General features: G+C 44.4%; 2 protein-coding genes across 2 annotated transcripts in view; one reads left to right on the top strand and one right to left on the bottom strand.

The window, feature by feature from the left end:
* The window catches only part of LOC308073270 (protein ABHD13-like), a gene marked incomplete at its 5' end in the record, with an annotated part of 149,254 nt that overhangs the window by 16,308 nt on the left and 107,946 nt on the right, over positions 1 to 25,000 (bottom strand). The gene's annotated exons all lie outside the window — the stretch shown is intronic.
* nalf1b (NALCN channel auxiliary factor 1b) overlaps positions 14,847 to 25,000 on the top strand; it is a gene marked incomplete at both ends in the record, with an annotated part of 84,259 nt that continues 74,105 nt past the window's right edge. Inside the window, one exon of the mRNA XM_080412605.1 lies at positions 14,847 to 15,575. Coding sequence (XP_080268731.1) covers positions 14,847 to 15,575 — 729 coding nt within the window. The remainder of the gene's footprint in view (positions 15,576 to 25,000) is intronic.

Below are 25,000 nucleotides of genomic sequence, written 5' to 3'. Positions count from 1 at the left end.
CTATATTTCACAGCCTCTTCCTCTCTCGTGTGTTCTTCTTCTGATTCTAATTATTTTATTTTTCTACCTTTTTATTATCTTCAGCCACTGAAGATACTTTACTGTTTACACAGAGTAAAATCCGGAGCTTTAATTAAACTCTGAGAGTGAGAAAATGGACCTCTGAGACCTTAAGGGTCTCGGAGTTAATTGAACTCAGAGATTCTGTTCTCTCTCTCTGTCTCTCTCTCTCTTCTCTCCCTCTCTCTCTATATCTCTCTCTTACACACACACACACACACACACACACACACACACACACACACACACACACACACACACACACACACACACACACACACACACACACACACGGGTGTACAAAAACACACACACTTACTATATTAACCAATAATAACCCACACACGCCAACTACTCACTCCTGAGGCCAACACAGTAAGAGCTTAATGAAAAGGTACTTTACACTTGCTGGCTGCTGTGCACTTGGGAGATATCTTTAAATGTCACTGTTAATGGGAGGAATCAGCTAAGTGCACAGTGTTCCCAGTATGTGGACTGGATACATTGTGGGGTGCAGGGGGGGTTCCAGGGAGTCTCCAGCAAAAATGAGGAACACTAATTTTGTATTTCAGCTCTTCGAAAATAGCAGATCAGGTCACAACACGTCGCAACACATTGTGAGCTTGTAGATCTGCTATTTTCGAAGCATTTAGAAAAATCTTCAACCATTTAGAAAAATCTTGAAACATTTTGAAAAATCTTTGAAAAACACAAATCTTCTCCTATGATAATCCCGTGGGGGACATTCGGTTTCAGCTCAACCCAGCTGATCACTGCCCACAAGAGGCGCGGAGCAGTTGGGTTAGGTATCTTGCTCAAGGACACTTTGACCAGTCATATTTGACACATTTCTGGCCAGACCTGGAATTGTACCTGGGACAACCGGAGAATGCGGTTCCCCAGGCAGGCTCTCTCACTATTCAGCTATATCACCCCCGCCTCCATGGGGGTCCCTGGCACAAAATCCTTTCAAACGGAGGTCTACGGCCAAATACATATCAATTTGGGGGTCATTGACATTGACATACAATTGCAAATATTTGAGAGACCACTAGAGCCAAACAACTCTCTGTTTGTGTCCATTGTGTGTGTGTGTGTGTGTGTGTGTGTGTGTGTGTGTGTGTGTGTGTGTGTGTGTGTGTGTGTGTGTGTGTGTGTGTGTGTGTGTGTGTGTGTGTGTGTGTGTGTGTGTGTGTGTGTGTGTGTGTGTGTGTGTGTGAGAGTGAGAGAGTGTAACAACTGATCCAAATGGACCAGTAAAAGTGCATGTGCATGTGTATGTGTTAAATTGTGCATGCGCACGCTCAGGGGCGTAGCACCAAATTCTGGGCCCTGGGGACAAAGATTCACTGTGGGGCCCCCTATGATTTTTTTTCAAGGGGGGGGGGGGCCCTAGTAACTCAGTCCCACTTACACCCCCCCTGTGACGCCCCTGCGCACGCTATATCACTCAGCAGTATATAACAGCGATTCATGCAGCTGATTTATGTCGGCCAGCTCTCCTGGCTCAATTCCTCTAAGACCCCTGCTTGATTACACTGTCTGACCGCAGTGATGGCCGTGACCGCACAGGGACCCCATAAATTAGCCCCACTGCATGACGGGAGCTCATGAAGTCAGATGATGCACATCTTCACTGCCTGATTGATTTAACTGCAGCTGTAATTTCACCTTATCATTTATTCTCCCCCATTCGCACCTGCAGATTGAGCCTCTCAGTGGTGAAATGCATCACTGTGCAAGTGTGCCTAGAGCACCATGGTGAGCGAGACTGATGCTTTTCCGGGGAACATTGTTGAAGGGGGTCGTTTAACCACTTTCAAACTGATGTCCCTATTTGGGCATGTCATTATAGGTGAACATTTAAAAAAATATTCAAGTGTGTTAAAAAATCTTTCTAAGAATATTCAAAGAATTGTAAATCTACTGTACAAGCTAACAACGCATCATGATGCGATGCTGTTCTCTCCAGTTCCTGGCCCTTTTCAGTCATCATCTCAACCTATATGGACTCACAATGTAATGAGGTTTGATGCCGGGCACTTTCTCAGGTTTTACTCTGAGCCACAGTCGACAGACGCTAAGAGGAATTTATCACTTTTGACCTTTTTCCAAACTTTACTCAGTCTGGGGCAGACATTTACAGAGCCTCACAGGGGGGAGGGATGAGTGCCGAAGAGTGAAGGGGGGGGGGGGTGTTTAGCAAAAAAAGAGTAACTACCCAACAGGCAGCAACACATCCCACGATGACACAATGTTTAATAATCATAAGTGCATTAAACAATATTCATTAGGGTTCCAGGTGGATTAAATTGCAAAAACGTATGGAAACTAGCGGATGGGGTTGTAGCTCCTTTAGCTGTAGTATCATGGGTACATTTTTGCACTCTCAGACTTAAATGAAACTCTGGCTTTTATTGTGTAATTTAATTTAACGGGAGAACTACAGATGTGTGCTGCTATGATCAGAAGTGGAGCAGGCCACCACAGGGAAGAAAGGGATAGGTGTGCACGTGACTGGTAGACCGCAGAGTGTGTCTGCAAAGTCATCTGAGGTCGGCTAGTCTCTGTGTGATGAGTTAGATGACGCAGAGCAAAAGGCTTGGGTCGAGTACAGCACGATGCCACACAGGCTCAGGCTCACACAGAGAGCATGCCGCCCTGCATACAATATCAGATAGCTATTGAACCTTGGCTCTGTCTCAGCGCGAAAAGAACAACCACCCAGAAACAGGTGAGCGAGACACTATGCTAAGCATATACTTAGCATGAAAGGTTAATGAAAAACCTGCCAGAGCACATAACTTAAATGTAGTCAAACAACTCTGTTATTTATTGAAATTGACAAATGAAACGTTAAACTGATTTATATATGAATAAATGCCTTCTGTCCTGTTGTACATTCCCCGTTGCTGCTTAAAGGTAGGGTAAGTGATTTGTTGGTTAAAACAAAAAGTTTTTTGTTAAAAGGTTAAAGCTCTATATTCTGTGGTAATCATCGCTATAGAGTGTTTGTTCAGTAACAGGGGTCTCTCTGTCTCTCCAGCTCTTTAATAAACATAAAATACATTTTCAGGTAGGTGACACAATTTCAGCCAATCAGGAGAGAATACCCATTTATCAGCTATTTAGTGTTCCAGCTCCAATTTTGTCTGCTCATTTCTTTGTGTCATCAGTTCCACATTTCCCTTGTTTAATCTGTATCCTGACTGAGTTCTCTATCCTGATTGGACCAAATTGGAATCCCGACCTGAAATTTTCTGTTTAATAAAGAGCTGGAGAGACATGGAGACTCCTGTTACTGAACAAACACTCTATAGCAATGATTACTACCAGAATATAGAGCTATGTAACGCCTATTTTAACCAAAGAAAATCACTCGAAGATACCATAAGAGGTTCATCATACCTGCCTGTACTTTAAACTTTTTATTTTTACTTCATTATCTTGTTGTTATATAGTATTGTTGTGTGAGCACATTCTTTGAGGACATGTCCCGACAACATTTTGCTGCTTGTAGCCTACCTGTATGAGTAAAATGTCCAATAAACCCCTCTTGATTCTCGACTCTTGATATTTGGTGATGCCTCAATTCATTTCTACTCCACAGGCCACTGAAGACATGAATGAGACAAAGCCCCGGAGACAAGAAGTCGGGAGAAATTGGTGTGGGGTCACTGTCAGCGGGCCTGTGGGCTGTGATGCTGAGAGAGGGTGAAGAATCAGTGAAGAGGATGGGGATGGAGTGTGACATTCCGAGGCTCAGCATACCCCAGGCAGGACAGCGGGACAGAGGGGAGGGGAGGGGAGGGGAGGGGAGGAGAAGGGAGGAGAAGAGAAGAGAAGAGAAGAGAAGAGAAGAGAAGAGAAGAGAGGCAACTGGTGGATTGGAGCACTGCTGCTAAGCTGGCCTCTCTCCAGCATAGCCCCAGGCACAATCTGGGAACTAGATGTACATGTACATGTTTATTCTGGTGAATACCACTGTCACCGGATGAGAGGTGGCTGGATGTCGGCACCAAGCGTAGCTCAGTGGCAGCGCTTGCTTGGATTTGACTGGGTTCCAGTGCTTCAAAGGCAGCGCCACTGTCCCCCCCCCCCCCTCACACACACACACACACACACACACACACACACACACACACACACACACACACACACACACACACACACACACACATACGCACGCACGCACGCTCGCACGCACGCACACACACACTTTCCTGTCATATCCCTTTCATCAGGACGTGCTTTTCTCTGACAGCGCAGATTAGCGAGAGGCAAATGCATTTAGAAACACCAGGCTCATCGTTCACACTGCAGCCTTCACTCTGCTTTGCTTTAATAAATGGTTCATTCGAGGCGATCTTTTTGTTGTTGTCTCTCTTGTCTTATTGAATTCAAGCATAAAAAAATCGATGTTCGCTCACATCACGTTGAGTGCAAAGCGTGAGTGATACAGGCTACATTATACAGGCACAGTGGGGATTTGACCACTGTCAACCTGGTGACCCTATTTTGGGGATGTAGGCAATACATTTTTTTAAAGATTAAAAAACATTCAGATTTTTTTAAATAGCATAAATAGCAGATCTACACGCTCTGTGAACGTTTAGATCATCTAATTCATGGGGATGGGGAGGGGTTAGAGATTGGGAGGGAGAAAGTCAAGTCAAACAGAACACCTCTACATCTAGGGCACCTCCAGAACTGGCTGGGATCCATCAGTGGGACTGGTTGGGTGATGAGAGCCTCTGGCTGGGCTCAGGCAGGCGCTCTCTGCTGGGGTGTGGAGCCTCCTCGATCTCCTGAGGCTCCTGCCTTCTGCTGTTTACACTGGGGCTAAAGCTAATGCAATCGGGGGCCCACCGCCCTCCATGTGGACAGCTGGTGGAGATGATAGAACGAGCAGAGGGGAATTGGAAGTGTGGGTTTATTTAGGAGAGGTGAATGATAGACTGTTGCTGCTGTGAGGGAGACAAGGCCTCCTGGCGAGTGAGAAGAGGTGTTTCACTCTGGCGCGGGAGAAGGGGCGGGGGGGGTGCAGTGGGGTCTGGGTTTCATGATATTCACGTTTGACTCTGGGAGAGAGTAAAAAACTACCCAAAAAGTCAATTTCGGATGTGCACAGTAAAATCTCAAATCCACAGTTTGAATGTATTGTAACTCTGATATTGTAGCCTACAACATGTTTACACTCTATGAATTTTATTGTGTGGGTATTAGCATGAGTGATCATATTTTATACCTGTATCACACACAGTAAACAGATGTTTGGAGCATAGTGGTGTCTTTGACATATATCAATGCATAGAAATTGAAATCCCAGAATAGCTCAGTATTTCAACTTAAGAACATCCCCCTGATTCATGATGCCTCTATGAGTCTATCGAACACTTCTAGTTGCCTTTATCATTATTGTCATTTTCATTGACCTCAACATTATTCACCCTGTCTCCGTAGACATAATTGCTTAGAATTTCATGACAAAACAACGGTGTAAGATGGAGAAGCCCTCGAGCATTGTCATCATTCTGAGACATTATAATCGAATGTAACACAGAGAGAGAGAGAGAGAAAGAGAGCATCACTCATATAGTATGAAAGATCCTGTGGAGGTTAGGATACAGATTCAGGCCACTGCTGATGTAACAGTAGGGTAAGAGAATGTAGATAAGCCCCACACACACGCACGCACGCACGCACGCACGCACGCACGCACGCACGCACGCACGCGCGCGCGCGCACACACACACACACACACACACACACACACACACACACACACACACACACACACACACACACACACACACACACACACACACACACACACACACACACACACACACACACACACACACACACACACTGGATATTAACCACTTTCAAACTGGACTCCCTAATTTGGGCTTGCCATTATAGGCATTATATAGGCAACAATTTTGCTATTCATCGTACAACACAGTATAGGTCTTATATAGTGGTTAAGGGCTTGTATTTATAATGCAATTCACTGCAATTTCATATGAACAAAAAGACCATTGTAGAATAATAATTAAAACTAGTCCAGTAGATTTAATGCAACAATTAACAATTCAACATCACAGGGAAAATTAGTCAGAGAGCACAAACCTTTTCTTTTTTTCATTAACATCTGCAGCACTTTATGTGCATTTGAAACAATAAGAACAATGACTTTACTTCCGGGCCAGATTTATTACCCTCACAAAAACAAATCAAATTCCTTCCATCCTCTTATTGGTATTCTATAGCTTTCCTTAGCAGGTTAAGAGCTGTCTCTCCTGACAGGCACTTCCCCTTTGAAGGTGGAGTCAGTGGGGGGGTGCACACAGAGATCCAAATTGCATTGTGGGAATGTATGTCGGGAAAGCATCAGAGATATGGGAATGGGTGGTTGTGCTGGCTGGAACTGGATACTAGTGAGAAGCTGGGGAGAGTTTCCTGGAATGGGAATGGGTTGAGCCAATCGATCGGTGGACGAACAACAGAAGGGGGATGCGGGGCTGACTGAATGAACGATGCTCACTAATCCCCTCATCTCTAACAGTTGTGGAACCCTCTCTGTTGCACCGATCCTCACTTGCACACGCTCTTCATACACACATACACACACACGCACGCACGCACGCACGCGCACACACACACACACACACACACACACACACACACACACACACACACACACACACACACACACACACACACACACACACACACACACACACACACACACACACACACACACACACACACACACACACACACACACAGAACACAAGAACACAGGCAAGCACACACACTTATTACACACAGGACAAAACACATCTTTAAAATCACATCCTGTATATGCATGAGCACACATACCATTTCTGCTTCATATCAGAGTCTGTAATGATGGTAGATCATTCATGCTCCCGTGCAGTATATAAGCTATATTGTATTGCTTTTTAAACCAAATGTGGTGTTTTATTATGCATTTCATATAGAAATTCCCATAACAACCAGAAGGCAGATATAAATTAGTAGGCAGCCATGAGTACACAGGGGTCTGGTTTGCGGTGCACAGAGGAACCAGAATACAGACTGCTAGTGTGTCATCATTTTGGTGGTTAAATAAAGGATGCCAGATCTAAGTCTGTTTCAACCTTCTTTTTTTTTCATATCTAGTGTACTTAAAGTACAGGCAGAAGCATTGGCAAACAGGCCTAATTTTTGCCATTGATAAAAGAAAATAATTTAGTCTCAGTGCGGCGCATTTGTAGATCTGATCTGCTATTTGTGCTATTTCTGAGATCTGAGATTTTGAGAATTGTTATGGGTTAACATAATTTGGTAGCAATTCTGAAGTATTATAATACTTGACATTATAAGTCATTATAACATGCTGTATAATATGTCATGATTGCATTTTACGTTGTTATGAATATTTACAACTGTAATCATCACGTGTTATAAGCATAATACAATGCAATTATGCTTGAACATAATTATAATAAGCTTTATAATGTGTTATGGTTATGCTTATAAATCATTATGATTATTTATGAGCTCTTATAAATATGATTATACAGGGTTATGAGCAGATTATAATGCCTTATAAGTATAATGTGTTATACACATGGGATGCATTAGCCTCGCGTGGCCAGACAATATCACACGACACACTGCGTGGATATTAGTCTGGTCCCTATCAACGATAAAAAAAATTCCAAGGGGCGGTTACAAAAAGATCCAAACGGACTCCATTGGTTAGACCTAAACCAATCAGAGCAGTGCTTCCTTGTTCACGAACTAATCAGAGCAGTGCTTCCTTGTACGTCATTGCTCCAAATAAGGTGATAAGCCCGCCCACATTTGGATACTGGGCCCTGGTTGGCTCCACACCACTGCGGAGGGAGAGAAATGGAATCTCTATGGAGGGGGGCCAGACCTAATCTGCCGAGGGCTAAAGTGCGATGCGATTTTGCAAAGGCAGATTCGGCTGGAACCAGGCTAGGGATGCATAGCAAGTGCTACCCATAAGGTCTTCGATTGAACATATATCATACAGTGTACATTTCCCAAAAGGAAATGCATGTATTTATTCTGTCTGACCAGAAGCAGGGATAAAACATATTCCCACCACCCATTAAAACAAGGGAACCAGGAGACCTGGTACTGCCAGATCCCTAGTGGTTGAAATCTGAATGGCCGGACTTCGCATGACGTGTGTGCAGAGGAAAAGAGGGACAGGACAGGGAAAGAGGGACAGACCGACCGACCGACAAAGCCTCATGTAGGCCGACCCCTTGGGTCTGGCAATGAATGACCAGAGGAGGGATATCAAAAGCAGAGGCATGCCCCCAGCAAATGGAATCCTATGTCATCACCACAGAGGTCTACTGGAGTGAGAAAGAGAATATTTCACAGCCTCCATGGGAGTGTCAGACCTTAGCTGACAGTACTGGGGAACTTTGAATGTATTACACATTATTACATGTGTCTATAACTTAAAATTAATGTTCTGTTACCATATTTATTTATATACAAAAGTAATGTATATGCTCCTTTCGTTTCACTTTTACATTACGTTCACAAGACACCATCAAATGAAGCAAAGAAAAAGGACTGTTCATAATATTCAATGGAAGAGGGGAGGGTAAATGGACTAGAGGAGAATGCCATATTAGATTAAAATGCTATATTAGCAGCCAGAATTTCAATGTCATGATAAAGCACAAAAAACGTAGAAGTTGAAGCATGCTCTAATGGTGCAGAGTAAATACTTAGAATAATCAATGCTGCTTGACATAGTAACTGTAATAATATCACCCAGTTTGTAAAAGCAATATATTACTCATGAGTTATAATATCATACAATGCATTGCTTGTGTAATGCACATAAAGTGCATTTTATGATGACATTATGTTGATGAGGCTGCCTCTTACTGCACGTAATTAGATACACTATTACTATGACTACAGGTGTGTTGTACAATGGGCAGTGTGCAATGTGTTGGTTGGTGTCAGTCTGTGCTTGTACTGTAGGTAAGCACAAAGTCATTTTGTAATTTGTATTTGTGTGTCCAAGACAAAGTTCCTAGGGAATATTATTGTCTTGTCTTGTCTTGTCTTGTCTTGTCTTGTCTTGTCTTGACCCTAAATCACACTTTTACACTGTCACTCCCTTACATCTACTATGGACAGCACATCACGGTCTGAGGGCGGTGGCCTCAGTAGCCAATCAGAGAGGCTGCTGTCAAGCCTGACTCCACCTCCCATTTTCTTCCCTTCTTCTGAGGCTATGGCAATGATAGTACAGAGTGGGAAGGAGTAGGATAGAGAGAGAGAGAGAGAGAGAGAGAGAGAGAGAGAGAGAGAGACTGATATAAAGGGACTGATATAGAGAGCGAGATGGAGGGAGAGGTTCAGCTGAGTGGGAGAGGAGAGAAAGAGACAAAGAGAGGCAGAGAGAGAAAGGAAAGATATGCTAACAGGTCAGCATATGGAAGCAATAGAGAAAAGCAAGCTGAGCTACATAAAGTGAGTGTGGAGAAGGGAGACGGCGTGTTGTGCAAAAAAACAACAGAAGTAAAGAATGACAGAGGTCTATTTCCACACTGATACAGTTGTGTAGGAGGTGTACAGGTTGTGGACTCAACAGAAACTGGCAAATGGCCTTACATGCAGTTGAGTCCCCCCACCCACACCCTTTGCAGATTTGGCCGAGTCCAGCCAGCCACCTCCCTTTCTCGCCCCTTTGGTACCCTCCATAGTGAAGAGAGAGACATGCCAAGCTGAGCAGGTGGTGTGCATGGGGATGGAAACACGTAAATGACATGGCAACCTGACAAAACTCTCAGAGTATGTGGGCTATTTAATAACGTTTGTCATTTGCATGATTTAATTAATTAAGTAAATTAATCCAATACTCCATATGAAAACTAGTTGCTGGATTGCCCTGGCATTTGCTGTGCGCCTTCATGCTCCCCAGAGGCTGAACCTTACTGATTTTGGTGACCCCATGGCCTTTCCTCTAGCACTATAGGTCTAAATCTCCACTCTCACAAAATATATCTCAAACTCTAATGGGCAGGTTCCCATGAAACTTTGCTTGTGTTAAAAGTTTAACTTAACCATTTGAGGTGGTCCCTTGACCTTTCCTCTAGTGCCACCCTTCTTTTTTTCTTTTTACACTTTTATCCCTGCTAGAGAGTGCATGGCTCTAAGGATGGCAATGTCGGTCAATTCAAACCACTTTGGTTTTGGGCGTAAAGAGCAGTGTGGCCTCAGGGGCCGATAATGGGGCTTTTAGACTCTGAGTCTTGTCAATGAATTTTAAAAAACCAAAGAACTTCCCAGTTGATTGCGTTTGATGTGCTTTTAATAATATAACATTTTGAAATACCGTAGATGGTTGAGAGACTATTGAAGGAAAGTCTGCGTGACACAAGTAGTTTCAGCTCCTTTTAACAAGCCAGACAGTACAAAGAAAAAAACAAAACAGGATTATTGTTATTGAATGGCATACACATTGTCTACAATCAGAGATTCAAAAACCTAAAATAGAAAAAGAGGGTAATGCCCTCGCCAGCGGGAATTACCTTTGATTTCAAAAGAGCTTTTCTGTACAATGAGATATTAATCAATCCTGCGCACACATGCACACAGAAACCTATTTTCAGACACACGCAGTCACACACACACACACACACACACACACACACACACACACACACACACACACACACACACACACACACACACACACACACACACACACACACACACACACACAGACACACATGGATGGAGGATGAGTCATGTCTATAAGACCTTACTGATACTGTGATGGCTCCAGATTGGAAGGCCAGAAATCTGCATTCACCTCACAGGCCATGGAATACTATTTTTGTCCGTCTCTATCTTTCTCTGCCTCTGTCTCTCTCTTTGTCTTTCCCGCAAACAAACACTTTGCCTCTGATCTCTCTCTCTCTCTCTCTCTCTCTCTCTCTCTCTCTCTCTCTCTCTCTCTCTCAGAAGCACACAAACACACACAAACACATATCAGGTGGGAAATTGACGGGTGTGGCATGACACAGACAATCCCACAGTGTGCTAGACTCATGTTGCTGATTGGCCACCTTCCAGGTGTCTCAAATCAGGCGTCCGGCATTGTCCAATCATATTGCAGATCTGGAAAGGTGGCAATCTTTGTCTGGTCCACATATGTCCACATACCTTCCAACAGAGCAACAGAGGCAGGCACACAAAGAACCCATACTTGCACATCAGCAAGCGTGCACGTGTGTGCGCACACACACACACACACACACACACACACACACAGACACACACACACACACACACACACACACACACACACACACACACACACACACACACACACACACACACACACACACACACACACACACACACACACAGTGAAAATGGAAAGGCGAGTGAATAGTGAAAGTCAGTGTAAATATGAGCAACGTACATGGTAAATGCAGACTAGACAATCACAACAGAAGTAGGACATCTATCCCTCAGCGGCATGATCACAGCATCCGGCGGTGACATAATATGTGAGGGCAATGACTGATGAGCGGACCAGCGCCCCTAGCAACCACACAACAGATGTTCACCATAACACAGTGATTCTCAGCCTTTCCTGGATTAGGGAATATCACAATGAAAACTCATCCTCATTCATTCTAAAGAAATATTACCAGGACGTAATTTTTTTAAATATTAATGTTATATTATCAATACAATCTTAGTGTTTTGCCAATTATTTGGGGGCGTCACTTGCAATACCCTCGTGGCCCACAGATTGAGAATCACTGCGATAACAGCATCTTTTTTAGGCCACCAGAGAGTATGGTCCTATCAAACTACCAGAACCTGCTGAAGTTTTGGTTGCCATGGCGATTAGAGGTGAAACCAGTGTGATCATCTGTCGATCCAAGGTGACAAAGACGTAAAGTCAATTGATTATTTTATTTTTTTCTGAGGGAGAGTTGGCTTTTGCTCAGTGACAAAACAAGAAGAAAGTGATTATGTTTACTTCAGGTGAAACTCCTGCATTAGTGTGTGTGTGTGTGGGGGGGGGGGACATTCGCCAGATTCGCAACGCGATGCATTGTGAGTTTGTCGATTATTTGAGAAGAGATTTGGTGTACTTAGCCTAGATGGAAGAAAGCGGTCAGTTGTTGTAGCTCAAGTACGGTTCTCTTCTAAGACTAGAGGGTTTAAGTGGTTGTTAATAATAATAATAATAATAATAATAATAACAACTTGTATTTATTAATAATGTAATTTATAGCGCCTTTCGAGAGACCGAAGGATGCTTTAACTGAGACACTGTGCCCCTGTCTTATTATGTGTTTTGAATAAACGCCTATGGGTTGATTACATTTCTGTAATTATCATGTAATTACAATTATGTAAATCAACTATGGGTTGATTTCAATTATTTTAAAAAATCTCTGAGGGAGAGTTTGAATTTGTTCAGGGACAAAGCAAGGAGAAAGTGATATGTCTGCTTCTTCCACACACGTGAAACTCCTTAGTGTGTCAGCCTTATAATGTGTTTTCTTTTTAAATACATGCCTATCGGTTGATTACGCTCTAGTCTGCTCTGGTTTAACCACTTAATCCAGCTTGATTCTTAGTGAAACAGACCTGTGTTACAGCTGTATTGATACACTGGTCCACTCTTCACCAAATCTCTTCACCAACAATAGCATATATCTACAAGCTCACAACTGTAGATCTGCTATGTTTGGTGAGCAAACCCCCTAGGGATGCAAGGGTTCAAGTGGTTAAGCTTGACAACTTGGCATTCAATAACTATGTATGGGTGTTGGCGGGGAAAGAAGTATAGGTCTGGTGCTTTTGTTGCTTTCCAGAAAGCATAGTGAATTGATCTATAAATAATTTACCTTAAGTACAGTATGGTAACTAGTATTGGTCATTTGTATGTATCTCTGACACAGCCAGGGGCACAGTGCGATCTTATATTATCACTTTTCTCTCCACAGCACATTGTGTAACAGCTTGAATATGCGCCTTCCCCCCTGTCTTAATCACAAATTAATCAGGTAATCATCTCTTGTCTTATCCATGTCCATTAACATTAAGTAGTTTAGCATTCACTCATCCCGTTGGTAGCACTCCAAGCCATTTACACCGACAAAGATTAAGCAGCTGTAAAGACGTGGATAAATAATACTGTAATTTACTCTCAACTGCTAATATACCCCCCCTCCCTCTCTCTCTCTCTCACACACACACACACACACACACACACACACACACACACACACACACACACACACACACACACACACACAATTCAATTCACACACACGCACGCATGCACGCACGCATGCACGCAGGCTCACACGCACCATGCACGCACTCAGGCATGCACACACACACACACACACACACACACACACACACACACAGACTCTCTCATTCACACTCATGCACGCACCGAAGGACACAATAGAATTAATGTCACCGTCCTCTACGAGGGTGAGAAATAGCGCTCAGCAATTATGCACAAATCTCATATCCTATACCTTCCACGCGTGTTTGGCAGCTGTTTTCCTGCACTTAACAACCCTACCGATGTTTTGCAGCCGTTGTCATGCCTGCATAACCAGCCTCTTTAGTCTACATCTTGGATTCAGAATAAATCCCACATGCTGAAGAAAACTAGTGTGATTTCATCACAGTTGTGCTGTGCTGGTCCCGTGGTGTCCATCTGAATTAAAGTCTCGGTGAACATAAACTAGCCTACTGTTTGCGCATTCATTATTACGCTATATGCCCAAAACATATTTAGCCGTCATGCAGCCCAGCATAATTCATTCATATCATCTTAATTTGGCCTCAAAGACAATAATGTCTTCGCTACACTATCATTGGCATTCTTGTGAATGGGCTCGCGGAGGCTATGCACCAAAAGGAAGATGTCGCCAGTAGGCTATCAAAAGTGTGTGCATGCCTCACTGTGATAGTATAATTTTAGACTTGATACCGTGGAACAGAGTGGACAAGCATAACGCCATTAGCTTCATGTGCCTGACTGCCTGCGCGCGCGCGTGCGTGTGTGTGTGTGTGTGTGTGTGTGTGTGTGTGTGTGTGTGTAGGTAATAAGCTGCTTCGCCACTGCGCAACCGATGGAGCTATCGCAGCGATGGAGATGACGCAAACAGACCCAGCTCCCCGAAAAAGTGTTTCAAGCCGAACATGGCGGCAACTTAACAGAGGTCCAAGATGACAATCGCTAACGGGAGAAAGGAAACAAGGCATCCTGCCCAGACACGGACCAGCAATCACAGCAGGGTTCCTGCACTGACAGGGTTTGTGGCTGTTCTTTAGCTGAATCCGCAAAGCGTACGGGCGACGGCGGCAACCCAGGCGGCATCGGCACCGAGAGGCTCGCAACAGCTGGTCTCAACAAACCCGGGAGAAACGGAGAGACGGCGGGGCGCTAGGCATGCGGTCAAAAAGAACGCGGTTTCCACCCGGAGAGCCATGGAGAACCGGGATGCGGCAGCAGCGAGAGGCTTAATCTGTGCGGGTGCGTTAATTGGATCGGAATAGCGCCGACCGCCGTGGGCGCGAGCTAGGAGGAGCGCCCTGGAACCGGCGGAGGCACGGCGGCACCCCCACTGTTAGAGAAATAACCCCCCAAGTCAATGAGTATTGTGGCAGAGGAGCCCCCGCGGCGGAGTCGGCCAGGGCTGCGCTTTCCCTAAAATATGACCAGGGGTGCTTGGATGCGTCTGCAGCAAGATGACAGCTTGAAATTCTGGCTTGCACCCCGAGAGAACGAGAAGCCATTCACCGAGTCAGAGCGGGCGCAGAGATGGCGACTGTCGCTGGCCTCTCTGCTGTTTATCACTGTCCTACTCTCTGATCATTTGTGGTTCTGCGCCGAGGCGAAATTGACGCGAACCCGAGACAAACGGTCGGACGAGGGGCTGGCGATCACGGACATGGGCGAGTATTCAAACTCACTCCACCAACATATCCCATCACCTGACCCCCGCCGGCTCGCCAGAGAGCAAGATATTATTTTTCTAGGGAATTCTACCAAACATCTGTGGCGAATGGACACCTGTCACCCCGACAGCCTGTCCAAAGACTGCTTTACTTTCACGGACGCAGAGACCGTGTGCTCCATGGGCCTCTCCGGTGGAGGGGGCGATGGGACGCAGTTGGCGTACGTGAATCTGAGCGATTTGTATCTTTCTTTTTGTAATTCCTACTCACTTTTGGATTTGTTTTACGGGTTTAGGAGTCTTGACGTTATAAACTGCACCCTGGATATGGCTTCGGGGGTTGATCAGCAGGGGTGCATCAAGTGCATTCGGGCTTATCAGATTCTTGACCTGCGAGCAGAGGAGGATTACCGGGAGTTTGAACTGATGGTTCAGAAATACGAGGTGGATGCATATTCGGTTAGGACATGCATGGAGGAATGTAAGGTAGGAACTCACTCACTCACTCACTCACACACTCACACACACGCACACGCACACGCACACACACACACACACACACACACACACACACACACACACACACACACACACACACACACACACACACACTTGAGGGTGTGTGGATTCACAGTCGTCATGGCAACCGATAGGCCTATCTGTCATGATGGAGGTATATTTTAAGGGGCAAGAGTTCATCACACTTCAGGTAGTACACACCTTAGTGCTTACATGGCCTAGTTTGCATACACCATGGCATCAATTACTCTTTCATAACGCAGTGTGTGTGTGTGTGTGTGTGTGTGTGTGTGTGTGTGTGTGTGTGTGTGTGTGTGTGTGTGTGTGTGTGTGTGTGTGTGTGTGTGTGTGTGTGTGTGTGTGCGCGCGCGCGAGTGTGAGTGCGAGTGCAAGGCTTTAAGAGTATGGGCTCCTCAAATTGAATCGTCCAACTGCCCTGTGGATGTCCGGACCAGGCTTGTATTCATAACAGAGGCATACAGCGTGTAGGCCTACTATAACCTTAGGTGATAGCATTCCAATAACGCTAATAGCATGCCGTGATTTCTGTACCTAATCCGCCAAGAAGCTTTGCATTGTTCCCGGCTCCCTTGTTGTTCCATAACATACCATAGTCTGTACCGCAGACTGCACATCATAATATAGAGATAACTACAGGCTTTGGCGCAAGCCAACAGCTGTCGGTATTCTGACACAAATTGTGCAAATTGCAAGCTTTTCATGACTTCACTACATTCACAAATACGAGGTGGATGCATATTCGGTTAGGACATGCATGGAGGAATGTAAGGTAGGATCTCACTCAAGAAAGGAGGAAATTACCTGGGTTCCATCTTGGAGGCAAACCTCTCCGGTAACAAAAACGCTGAAAGAGTGATCAAAAAGGTTAACCAAAGAACACGCTTTTTGAATAGGATTGAATGTCTAGTCACTAGTCAGTAAGAATACTCTGAAGATTCTTGCAGGGGCCCTCATACAAGGTTATTATGATTATGCATGCACTTCATGGTATCACAACACCTCCAAAGCCTTAAAAACAAGGCTCCAAACATCCCAAAACAAACTAGTAAGGCTACTTCTTGGCCTCAATTACTAAACCCATCTAACCCCTGCTCATTTTGCTAGGATTGGATGGCTTAGGGTTGAGGACAGAGTACAGCAACTTGCTATGGGCCTGGTCTTTAAGATACACCACAACATTGGGATCCCCCTGTATTTGTCTAAATACTTCCTAAATGTTAATGAAGTCCACGATCATAACACCAGAGGCAGCTCCACAAATCATGCAACCCAGATTTGGCTCAACAAAGGGAATGAACTCGTTCTCATGCTATTCATCAAAAATGTGGAATGCCCTACCAAAAGGAGTAAAGGAGTGTAAAACCCTACTCACTTTCAAAACTGCCCTAAAGATACACCTTCAGGAGGCTGCAATTCGAAAATGGCCCCTGTCAAAGTCTTAACCTCCCCCCCTATTTATTTTTCTTCTCTTGTACATTTTTTTTCACTCTTCATACCAGTAACCTGTAAGCTGATTGTATGACATTCTGTATAGTAGTGTGTATATCTGTCTGTCTCTTATGTCATCATGATTTGTGTGCATGGGGATCTCATCTTAAACAAGTTCAGTGCTTAATGAGTCTCCCAGTTTAGTAGACCTTGTATTGTGAATTTGTACTTCCATGTACTGATGTTCTCATGTCTTACTAAATAAATTACATCAATCAATCAATCAATCAATCACAGGCCTACATTCAGTAAACACACACATAGCGCAACAGTGTTCATTGCTTTTACAGAGCCCAAAGGTGGCTGAATGAACAAATAAAAAGCACAAACATTAAGCAGACACAATTGGTTCAAACGAGGCCTTCCCTCTCTGCTCAGTACGTATACCCACATTTCATCAGTGCCCATACCCTAGGTGGGGTTGGCGAAAGGGCCTTTCTGTGTGGAGTTTGCATGTTCTCCCCGTGTCTCCTAGGGTAGGTACCCTCACAAAAACATACAGTAATCCTGGTCACTATACTGCCTCCCCCTGGTCAGCCGGGGCGCCTGATGGATGGGAAGGGAACTGGTTGGAATAACGTGTTCCTTCCACGCGCTACGTCCAACCAGGGAAACTCTCCCCTGTCAGGTGACAAGAAGGTCAGTTGGCTCTCATGCATTGAAGGAGGCATGAGCTCGGCCCTGGCCTCCCTAGGTTGGCAGAGGGAAGGTAGTGCCCAGGATTACATAGACAATTGGCACTGGGTGTAAAAAATAGGGTTACAAAATCGCGGGATAAAAAAAAAAAGTATACCCACATTTCAGAACCATGGACAGCACCATTGTGCTGAAACCATGGCAGGCCTTAGCTACCCACATTTCAGAACCATGGACAGCGCCATGATGCTGAAACCAGGCCATAGGACAGGACGGCATATTGTTCCACTGAATATTTTTTTCTTTTAACCCCACTATGGAGTTAATATAAAAAATATTACATTCTACGTTGTGTATGTTAAGGTGAGCAGGGGTATTTATCCCCCTTGCAATGAATAAATATCATCTCTTTATTTAGAGTTAAACAGGTCTGTATGTGGCTCTTGGTTCCTCAAACATTTCTCTTTATAATGTCAAAATTACTTCTGTCTCATAGTCTTCCTCTCTCAAATGTCAATGTGTCACATCGATCACATGGGGGGGGGGGGGGGGGCAGCATATCTCCATTGTTATATCATGCCTCATAATTCCAATTCATTATAGAATATTGTGTTTGCATAGTGCTTATCCAAATCTCAAGAATGCTTTACAGAGTAAAACTGGTCATATCAACGTGACATATAAGGTTGATAAGTTACAAATAAAACACTACAGTGAAATTCAGGATTAAAGAACAAAGAGTCCAAAGTCCAAAGAAGCATACAATTTAGACAATGATAACTGAAAACTCCAACCTTAAGCCTAAAAGACAGTATAGTCATGCTGAATTGATTAGTAGGGATTTGATACTGCATTCACTGAATTTTTAATGGACAGCAGTATACAGTATACCTCCCTTCTTGTAAAATGCTGTAATATCTTTGTGTATGATCCATTGAAGACACCTACCCTTTCATGGTGATTGATAGAACAAAATCATAACAAACTAGAAAAAGTGCTCCTCGGAGCACAGGTCTCCGCCAGGTCAGGTAGGCTATTGTGGCCTCCTGGTGGCGCTATAATAGGCCAATGTGAAAAGGGTGCCATTTGTTCTTAGGCCTTGCACGACAATTGGACCCTGACTGCATTCATGATTTGAGGCATTTTGTTAAAAACACTTGTTTTGCTAAATTAGACCTGCTGGTGGGGCTATAACAGGCCAATGTTAAAAGGGTGGCATTTGTTCCTCAACATAGTGTGAATGTGCGTGCAAAGTTTGACCGCAATCGGACAGTGCGTTCATGATTTGCGGAATTTTGTTCAAAACAAGCCAATAATGCAAACTTTGGATGTCAATCTTAGCCAATCAAGATAGAATATGAAAAATCAAACACATCCGTCTTGATCACATGACTATAGAGATCATGTGTACCGATTTGTGTGAAATTTGGATACAATTGGAAGGAGTAGTATAAAATAATGTGTTTTACATAAGTCGACCTCCTGGTGGCGCTATAAAAGGCAGATGTGAAAAATGCAGGGCAATGGTTTTTTGTTGACCTCTAGGGAGTGGCATACAAAGTTTTACACAGATTGGTGCAGTTATAGGTAAAAACACGAATCGGCCTGTTATAGCGCCACCATGAGGCTGATTGGAAAAATTTCTTCCTCGGCCTAATGGGAATGTGCGTGCACAATTTCACGGAAATTGCATGCTGTGTTCATGATTTGAGGCATTTTGTTCAAAACAGAGCACTCCTGCAAACTTTGGAAGACATTTTTAGCCAATCAGGATGGAATAAGACAAATCTGAAAGACCCGTTTCGTTTAATGACTTTAGAGATACTGTGTAGTCAATGATTTGTGTGATTTTTGGACAAATCTGTAGGAGTACTGTCAAAAAATATGTTTTGCACAAATCGGCCTCCTGGTGGCGCTATAAAAGGGCCATGAGAAATATTTGGGGCAGAGGTTCTGAATTGGCATCCAGAGAGTGTGTGTGCACAGTTTCGCTGCAACCGGGCCAACGGTGCCTGAGATTAGCTGCTCACAGACAGATGGACGGACGGACACACGGACACACGGACGGACACACGGACGGACGGACAGGGTGAAAAACATACTCTCTCGCCATGCCTTTCGGCCTGGCGGAGACAATTATTATTATTTATAGGCTAGTCTATCCTTGAATGACAAAACATTAACACTTTTTTAACATTATGTTTATTGGGTTTTACAGTAGAAAAACATAGTCATACATACCATTAACATTTATGGAAACCCCATCCCCCCACCCTCAACCCCAAACACTCAGAGGAGAAAACACACACAACCTTAGCACTTTTAATGCCATACCCTCCATGAGAGATGCTGAGCGAACTATACGATAAAGGCAATTTTGTCATCTTTCACTACAATAACATCATATAAACACAGTACATCGAAATGGAATTCACCATAAAGATGACATGTACTACCTAGAAGCCACTGTCAAAGAGGTCTCATGGTGATTCTAGCAAACAACAAATACGGATGCGCCATTACAACAGAACAGTGCGGCGATAAGGATGAGAGCATGGCACTGACCTTGACCAGGAGCAAATAATATCCACATTCAGGAAGAAGCTTGATGGAATCTATGGATATGGTTTAGGATGGACTTGGACATGGGCATGTGTCACAAACAGCTGAAACATGCACAACAGTCCTGCATGCCCCGCTTGTTTGTACGTTCACACACTTGGGAGGTTGCCCATGCATTTTGAATGTGCAATGATGTAAGCGTATCTGCACATGCTCATGTGCGTTTCCTCTCATCCATTTACATCCGATCCTCCTCATGCCCACCTAATCAGCACTGTACACGTGCACACCTACTCCCTGCTAATGTAATAAGGGCCAGCAGTGGGCTACAGCAGATTTTTAGCCCCTTTAGCCCAATCAGAATTGCTAATCTGCCTCAGCGTTAGTGTGACCTTTTTGCAAAAAGCACAAGTACTTCAGGCCTTGAATCCCAAGCCGTCACTCCTCTGAGTATCGCTCTGCTGGAGGCAGAGTGAAGGTAACAAGATGAGACGAGAGGAAGGGAAGGCGAGGGAAGGTATAATGGAGTTACGTGTGGCAGGATTAATGCACGGGTGTTAGGAAGAGGTGGAAGAGAAAAGAGCAGAGCCTAAGGGGTAAGGATGGATCGAGGAAGTGAGGTGATGTAGGGTGGATGGCGGAGGGTGACAGTGAGCTGAAGGTATTTTGCTCCGTCAAGCCTGAACACTTGAACTCCATGTTGATCTGTTCTGTAACAATTGGTTCTGGTTTTGATGGTTCTGGTTTGAACTGATGAAGAGCCATCACTGTGGATTGAAATGTTGTTAGGTGTTCATTTGTACGTACTGTACAATGTCAGAGTTAAATTAACACTCATGATTTGACTGTGTACTGTCATGCACTTTACTTACTGTATAGGCTCTGTGCAACTCCCGGTTTCCTAAAATTGGCATACATGCTCCCAGTTCCAGTTCAGCAGAGCTTTGCTTGTTTGGTGTGGCAGCAGATGAGTTCATGGTCAAAATCTGCTGCCATGTCAAATCAAGCGACTCTCTCTCTCTCTCCCCCTCTCCCTCTCGCACACGCACACGCGCACACGCGCACACACACACACACACTCACACACACACACACACACACACACACACACACACACACACACACACACACACACACACACACACACACACACACACACACACACACACACACACACGCGCCGCGCGCGTGTGCGCGTCAATGTTTCACGCACGTACAGCATACGACACTCGCACACAGAGCCCCATGTGCAGTGTTTCCTGCAGGTCCAGACCTGGCTGTCTCTTCCGGTGTAATTTAATTTGCACTCCCATAATTCTCTCTGCCCCTCTGGTGTCTGTGTCTCGGGGGCTCTGTCTGTCTCAACATGTTGATCTTCTCTCCTCTTTTACCTTTTTCTCTCTCTCTCTCTCTCTCTCTCTCTCTCTCTCTCTCTCTCTCTCTCTCTCTCTCTCTCTCTCTCTCTCTCTCTCTCTCTCTCTCTCTCTCTCTCTCTCTCGCACGCGCTTTCTGTCTTGTTGATCTTCTCTCCTCTTTTACCTTTCTCTCTCTCTCTCTCTCTCTCTCTCTCTCTCTCTCTCTCTCTCTCTCCTCTCTCTCTCTCTCTCTCTCTCGCACGCGCTTTCTGTCTCACCCCGTTTCCTGTTTCAGAGCTGAGGGGATGAGAGCCCATGTGTGAGGAGTTTACAGTATTCAAGGACCAGATGTGCTACCAATATACCCACCCATCTCCCCCTGCCCCTCTCTCTCTCTCTCTCTCTCTCTCTCTCTCTCTCTCTCTCTCTCTCTCTCTCTCTCTCTCTCTCTCTCTCTCTCTCTCTCTCTCTCTCTCTCTCTCTCTCTCTCTCTCTCTCTCTCAACCCCTCCTTATCGCCTTCCATCAGGGGCCTTGGCTACCCTCTCTCCAATTCTATCTGCCTATCTTTCGTTCTACTCTGTCTGTATGTCTGTCTGTCTGTCTCTCGGAATTCTGTGGTTGTTGAGCTCTCTCCAGAGTGTTACTGATCTCGGGCCAGGTCCTTTTCTTCTCTTCAATTACCATCTTGTCCACACAGGTAGTGCCCACTGCCGTGTCATGAGTCACTGTTTTCTGTAGAGTGACTCCCAGTATTACCTGGGTATCATGTAGCCTACTGTACACAATGTGGAGGCTAACGAGAAGCAGCTGCATGGAGCAAGATGTTCATTGCTGGCCACCTCTGTGTACTGGCCCAATCACATCTATCATTCACACATTATTCACATTCCCAAATACACACCTTTGCGTGCGCTCTCTCTCTCTCTCTCTCTCTCTCTCTCTCTCTCTCTTATAAAAGAGACCTCGCATTTCCATGGACCTTACTGCGTAAATAAATTAGGAAAGAAAAACGATACAAACCGAGCTGTCATTTTCAATATACTTGTATGTATGTCTAGTATTTACAGTATGTCTAGCATGTGTATATGCAAGACGTACTTACAAAACACAAATGCATTTAGCAAAACCCGAAATAAATACGCCTTCTCCACAGTGAGACACTGAGAAGTTTGTTCCCCAGGTTGTATCTGTGCATTCATGGACAGAAGGATTTGACACAGCATGTACTGACACAATTCCCGCAATCAACACGTACAGCAGAGCTCTCTGTAAATCCTGCACTTTTCTCTCTCTTCCTCTCTCTAACTCTATCTCTCTCTCCATCTCCCTCTCTCTCTGAAATTCAATTAGACTTCTGTTGGTTCTCTCCCCAGCTCAAACAGACACAGGGAAACTCCCCTTCATATGAGGTGCCAGTGTTTGTTTCTCTGCAGGCAACCGATAAGGAAATGTGTCTCCTGGATGCGAGGGCAAAAGCACTCCCATGGAAACGACTCCATGGGGCCTTACAGTGAGACTCTGTAGCAGGCTAGTTCCTTCCCTAGCCTTGCCGTGCCTTGGATGCATCCACCCACTCCCATGATTCCTCTCTGTTAATGCCATACCCTGCCATTCTCCCCTTCCTAACTCCTACATTCTGGTACTCTATGAATTAGCCCTGCGTTCCGTTAGCCGGGTATTGTGTGGAGGTCTTCTGTGCTTCGGCTGCATAGTTACTTGCAGTATGTGTGATAAAGAGAAATATGTGAGAGGAGCTCGTTGTGGCTGTGTGTGAGTGTCCGTGCTAGCATGCATTTGGAGGCTAACGAGAAGCAGCTGCATGGAGCAAGCTGTTCATTGCAGACCACCTCTGTGTACTGGCCCAATCACATCTATCATTCACACATTCAATACATTATTCACATTCCCAAATACTTGTGTTCTCTCTCTCAGTTTCAGAGCTACGCTGATTTGAGTGTTTTGACTGTGTGTGTGTGTGTGTGTGTGTGTGTGTGTGTGTGTGTGTGAGAGAGAGAGAGAGAGAGAGAGAGAGAGAGAGAGAGAGAGAGAGGAGAGAGAGAGAGAGAGATGAGCCTTGCAGTTCAATGAGTCAGGAAACTCTTTGCAGTTGCTTTGTCAGCTCCAAGTTTCTATTCTCGACCAATACTCAATTCACCAATAGAGAGCCCCATTTAAAGTTCGTATTGCTCATTGCTTGCTGCTGCCTTGCTATTGTCTGTGCGTGCGGCTGCTGCTTCTAAGATTGCTGCTCACCCTCCTCCACCCAAGTTACCACCTGTTGTTTTGGATCTACTTTTATGTGCTGTGCAGGATTTGGAAGGACCCTATTTGGTAGGGGAGATGTAGCGTGCTCCCACAGAAAATCTAAAAGCAGATCTATTCATCGCCAAACCAAATAAATGTGTTGCTCATTTTATATTATAATATTTCAATTCAGTTAAGTTCATAAGTTGTCCTGACGGAAGAGTTACATCTGATTTACTGTGAGTGAGGAGAGTGTAAAAGGACCATAGAGAGGAGAAATGGCTGCTTTATGAACGTTCATGGAACGTAGGACACATTACATCTAATTATCATGCATGCATTCAGATGTTTAATTCAGTGTTGCTGTCGGTCGAGAGCTCACGTCCCTCTCTTTTAAGATAGCTGACTGGTACGTTGCTGTGGGAACACACATGGAGTTCCCAGTCATTCCAGTGCTCTGACCGATGGTAGCTGGCATTCTAGTTTTTGAGACACTTAAAGTGATTGCTATGCTTGCCATTGTGGTCACGTTTAATGCTGCCGACACACGTTGTATTGTTGCTCAAAAATGACTTTTAGCCTGTCTGATAAATGAAGAAGAGGGGGAAGATGGGATGGAATGAAGACTAGAAGAAAAAGAGGGCGGTTGAATTATACTTACAGTTTACAGTTTAGGCATTTAGCAGATGCTCTTAATCCAGAGCGACTTACAGTAAGCAAGGACACAAGATAATACATCATAATACATCAAACGCATAGAAATAGTAATCTAATAATAAAGTAATACATAAGTAAACCAATAATCTAATAATAACTAATACATACGTAAAGTTCAAGTTCAAGTTTATTATGTCCCAAATTGGGCAATTTATGTTACAGCAGATAGTAAGAAAATCGAAACTCCGACACACAGTAAACATACATACACAAGACACACATAAAACGAACCTATCATCAGCCTACATTGAAACTATACACACTATAGGATGCAAGGTCAACACAGACCTGGCATCTGTCTACATAACATGCTATCTAAATTACATTTTAGCCTTTGCATAATCCGGCAAGGTCGTCAAGGCTAGGG

The sequence above is a fragment of the Gymnoscopelus braueri genome, assembly GCF_963280865.1.
Source record: "Gymnoscopelus braueri genome assembly, chromosome: 18".
Taxonomy (NCBI): Eukaryota; Metazoa; Chordata; class Actinopteri; order Myctophiformes; family Myctophidae; genus Gymnoscopelus; species Gymnoscopelus braueri.
This window is presented reverse-complemented; position numbering and strand designations above follow the sequence as displayed.